Source organism: Oryza brachyantha, chromosome 5 (assembly GCF_000231095.2).
Source record: "Oryza brachyantha chromosome 5, ObraRS2, whole genome shotgun sequence".
Taxonomy (NCBI): Eukaryota; Viridiplantae; Streptophyta; class Magnoliopsida; order Poales; family Poaceae; genus Oryza; species Oryza brachyantha.
The window spans coordinates 6,725,884-6,730,261 of NC_023167.2; the positions used below are offsets into that span (position 1 = coordinate 6,725,884).

The following is a 4,378-nucleotide window of genomic DNA, read 5'->3' on the forward strand; positions in this document are numbered from 1 at the left end:
GCACAAAAAGGAGTATCTTGCTCCCTCTCGTTGGCTATAACATGATTGGCTATTTCAAATGCAACTAACCAAACAACTTATCCACATAACCAAACAAAACAAATACAATCTACCAAACAAGTAAAGAATGCTTATCTAAACTAGTCTCAGTTGAGCCAGGTCCAATCATACGGGCCAGGTTAGACAATATGTAGAAAACCAAACACACTCTAATGCTGCCTGGCTTCAGCTAGGCTAGGGCATGCAAAATCAGCTTGTTTTGCTCCTTGCACATGTAGAGCTAATTTGGTTGAGAAGATTTTTTGTTGGTTGTATAAAAAATAATTGCGTATATATGGGAGATGCTGTATTCGTTGGTTGCACAAGTTAATATGAGTTTGGTTACCATTTCGTATAAGAGGTGAGGTTCCGTTCTCATATATTCTAAACATTGTGAGTGGGTTGCTTTGGATTTTATTGATTATCGGTTATAATTTGTGAGTAACATATACGAGGTCCCCTCCAGAAATGATGAGAGACTTTAGAAAAATATTATCCCTAATCTGTGAGAAAAAGGAAAAGGGGAAAAATCAAAGTGATAAAAACATCTTTTGTTTTGATAGAACGTGGCAGAAGTTGAAAACAAGATAAGAATTTATAAAATTGATTATCCAAAGTACATTTATATCCAACCAACGCACCAGATTATCAGCTAGAATAGTTACCGATCATGGATTTTCGGTATTTCAGCGATGTCACCTAAAGCGGCTCATGGATGGCTACTGAGTGGATAAGATTCATATTCTTAGCGGTTCTGCTTACTGAGACATGTAAGACTAATAGCAGGTGGGAGCCCATATGTTAGTGAGCAGAACCCACGAGGAACTCATCCTAGCTAGATGGATGGTGACGTAGAGCTGTGGTACCAGACTCCACAAGATGGTGATGCTGACATGTCACATTTGCCACCAACGAGGCCGCTGAACCAAACATCGTGTGGCATGCAACAATGGTACAATGATTCTCATATAGAGGGCGACTAACAAAAGAGCTAAAAAAATGAGGACGAGTAACCGAGTAGTGTATTGTGTCATAAGTATTGCTGAGCTGATACCTGACATTAGTAGGAGTGCATGGTGGGTTTCCTTGGGCTAACTCCATTCTCCCCAAAATATAAGACACGCAACTTCTCTACATAGTCTACGGCATAAATTAAAGCATTGAGCATTAACTTCTTTTGTAACATATTATCAACACGTATAAAATTAAGATCTTCCAAAAAAATACTTTCGATAGGCATGAACATATATATTGCTAGTTTAGTTATTAATCAAAGTGTGATAATATTGGTCTTTCGAAAATCCTGTGCACCTTATAATTTGGGGAGTGCTACGCTGCGGTTTACCGTTCAACCAACGAGATAACAAACCCGATTCTGACAGCGAATCAAGACGCGACGTCTTCCACGGCGCCGACCGCGCTCCTCGCCACCGTGGCGCTGATTCCATGCCGCCACGATGCTGATTCCAGCAGCCGAGCACTCCTCGCTGTCGATGTTGTTGTCGTCGTCGCTGCCGTCAATTCCTACCGCCGTGATTCCTGGTGAGGGAGAGGGGAGAGAAGCAGACGCTACGGGAAAAGGAGGAGGAGTGTGAAGAGTTGCTGCTGGCATGTAGTTCAGAGGAGGAGAGAGTAGGTGTAGGAGGAAGACGACGACTTGCTTTGGTTGTTTGGTTGGTTAGACACTGTTTCAGTATCTTGAGATATCAAACATGGTACATCAAGATAGTATTACCATGTTACATGAAAGTTACCATGCTACCTAGACATGGTAGTGTTACCTCAAGGTATACATGATATATATGAGGTACCATGTTACCATAGATGTATCATTCCTGTTATCTTGAGATATCAAACATGGTATATCTGTATATTTGTGATGTCATGTTACATATGTGTATCATGTTACTTTGCTATGTTACTAAGCCTGGTACCCTTCAGGTAGCACCCATGTTACCTGGCCATATTACCAAGCCTGATACCCTTCAAGTAGCACCCATGTTACTTGGGAAGTACCATGTTATCTGTGTACTATGTTACCTGGTTATGGTACCATGCCCGGTACATTGAGATATCATGCATGGTTAGGGCTGAAAACGGAGCGAATACGGACAGATAATACATGTATCGTATTTGTTTTCATATTTTTAGGCGGATACGAAAGCGGATACGAATATCTCAGATACAGAAACAAATACGAATAATCTTGAATACGAATAAGGATCGGATGTAGTCGAACACGAATACTAGAACAAATATTTCTCGGAACATACAAACCACTCAAACCGTTCGTAAAGACAAATAGCACCACATATATATAGCTAACTTAATCGAGATAGTTGTCATTTTAGGCCTCATCATAGATTAAACACGTTACATTTAGTTTCATGAGTAACAGATAAGTGACATAATTCTACCACATAGCACATAATAAGTTCAACTAATACTGATAGTCTAATAGCACAAAAGCAATTTGTGGTAAATTGGTTGAAGCCTTGATGGGCTAGATCTGAAATCAAGCGGGCTGAACTGATTTTAGGTGTTCGCGGATATCCGCTCATTACAATCTTCGGATATCCGTCGAAAATGTCATACCGTATTCGTATTTGTATCTAAAGAAAATTATCCGTATCCGTATCCGTATTCGAATTATCCGGGAAATATCCGCTCCGAGCTACCTCCGTATCCTTTTTTTTGGAGCGGACGGATACTATCCGCTCCGTTTTTAGCCCTATGCATGGTACGTGTGAGGTACCAATTCATTTGACGCATCTTCACATTGACTAAAAAGGTGACAAATAATTCTTGTTCACGTACAAACCCATCCGTGGAGCAAGATATCACTCTAATCCATACCCCTCATCCACTCGATAGCTGTTGATTCGCCCTAGGAAAAGGAAGAGAATGAGGTAAGCAATCCTTGGGTTGCTAGAAGGGGACCGGGATAAAGTGCATCCCCGTCGTCCTCGCCACTATCATCGTCGTCGCCGTTGCCGCCGCCGAAGCCAGCATCGTCTTTACCGCAGCCGCCGCAACCGCAAGCCGCCGCCGTTGCCGCTGCAATCTCCGTCGCCTCCTCCTTTATGCTGTCGTTGTTGTGTTCGTTAGAGTGAGACAATAAAAATAGTTCTATCCCGTCGCTGTCCGCTTTGACGGGCTCCCGTTACCTACCTAGCATTTCCGTATAATTTTGGATAGATGGAGTGATTTCTTTGTTTCGTTCTTTTGCAAATTTCCACAAAACTCTCCAAACCTATAAAACGTGACATATATATACACATATATATATATATATAATAATTAAGATATATTTCCCCTTAAAATATGAAATTGGTGAAATATTTGCGTACAGAAGTAAGGTCATCGTCATCATTAATCATTACAGTAACAGTGTACTTCTCGTGACATATATATTTTGCAATGTGTTTACTCGATACAATATTTCTCCAAGGTCAGAAGCTGCGTGGGGCTGTACTCGTGGGATAAGCACTCCTTGTACGCCTTGATCGCACAGTTTATCAACTCGAATGTGTCGTTTTGTCAGATGGCGTAGTCGCAGAAGCCATAGGTGCACTTGTTGCTGCACTGGTTGAAGCAGCTGCGGCAGTTGCCGCCGTCGGAGAGCAGGTCGACGCAGCGGCCGCCGCAGCAGGTCCTGCCGTGCTTGCACGCCTTGTTGCAGCCGCCGCAGTGGTCGCCGCTGGTGGCTGTATCCACGCACTGGCCACCGCAGGATGTTGGCCCGGGGCTCCCCGGCGCGAGGCAGACGGCGGCCGTCTTCTTGGAGCAGTAGTGAGGGTCGGCACCCAGCTGCATCATGAGAAACCGACTCCTTCGGAGAGGGACTCTGCTTTCACCGGTGGTGGCCATGGCTGCGGCAGCCGCGAGCACGAGGAGAAGAAGGATGGTGGCTTTGGCCATGGCGGAATGGATCGATCGATCGCGCGGAATGAAGGTGTGCTCGTGTGTAGTTCCGAGGTTGGAAGGTGAACCCTGTGAGTGCATTGTGCGGTAAATCTCGACGCATGTTTCATGCGGATGTCATACACATTAGATAGGGTATCACATCAGCAAAATTGCTGACTTGACAGGGTCATTAAATGAGGGAGTTTCATAAGATGAGAGAGGAGTTCCATCTCCATAAAACTCATCTGGTTCGATTAACTAGTTTACAGTCTTAATAACTATGTTATAAAATTATGCATTGGGAGTAGCAACAGTCCTAGACCTCCCTAGTCCAACCCCCTCCTGCACGGTGCTCCTTGTCCTGAACCCCCTCCTTCCTAACTGTAATAGCCAAGTTTTCCCTAGGGTAAATCATAATTGGAAAGGGAATAAA

General features: G+C 43.7%; 1 protein-coding gene across 1 annotated transcript; it reads right to left on the reverse strand.

Moving 5' to 3' along the window:
• Positions 1–3,579: 3,579 nt before the first annotated feature.
• LOC102722581 (stigma-specific STIG1-like protein 3) lies at positions 3,580–3,960 on the reverse strand. The gene has a single exon (XM_006655086.1). It carries the CDS (start codon positions 3,958–3,960, stop codon positions 3,580–3,582), a length of 381 nt encoding a protein of 126 aa, XP_006655149.1.
• Between the last annotated feature and the right edge of the window lie 418 nt (positions 3,961–4,378).

Coding starts and splice junctions, on each gene's coding strand:
- LOC102722581 (XM_006655086.1), bottom strand. CDS start 3,960: ATGGCCAAAGCCACCATCCTTCTTCTCCTCGTGCTCGCGGCTGCCGCA.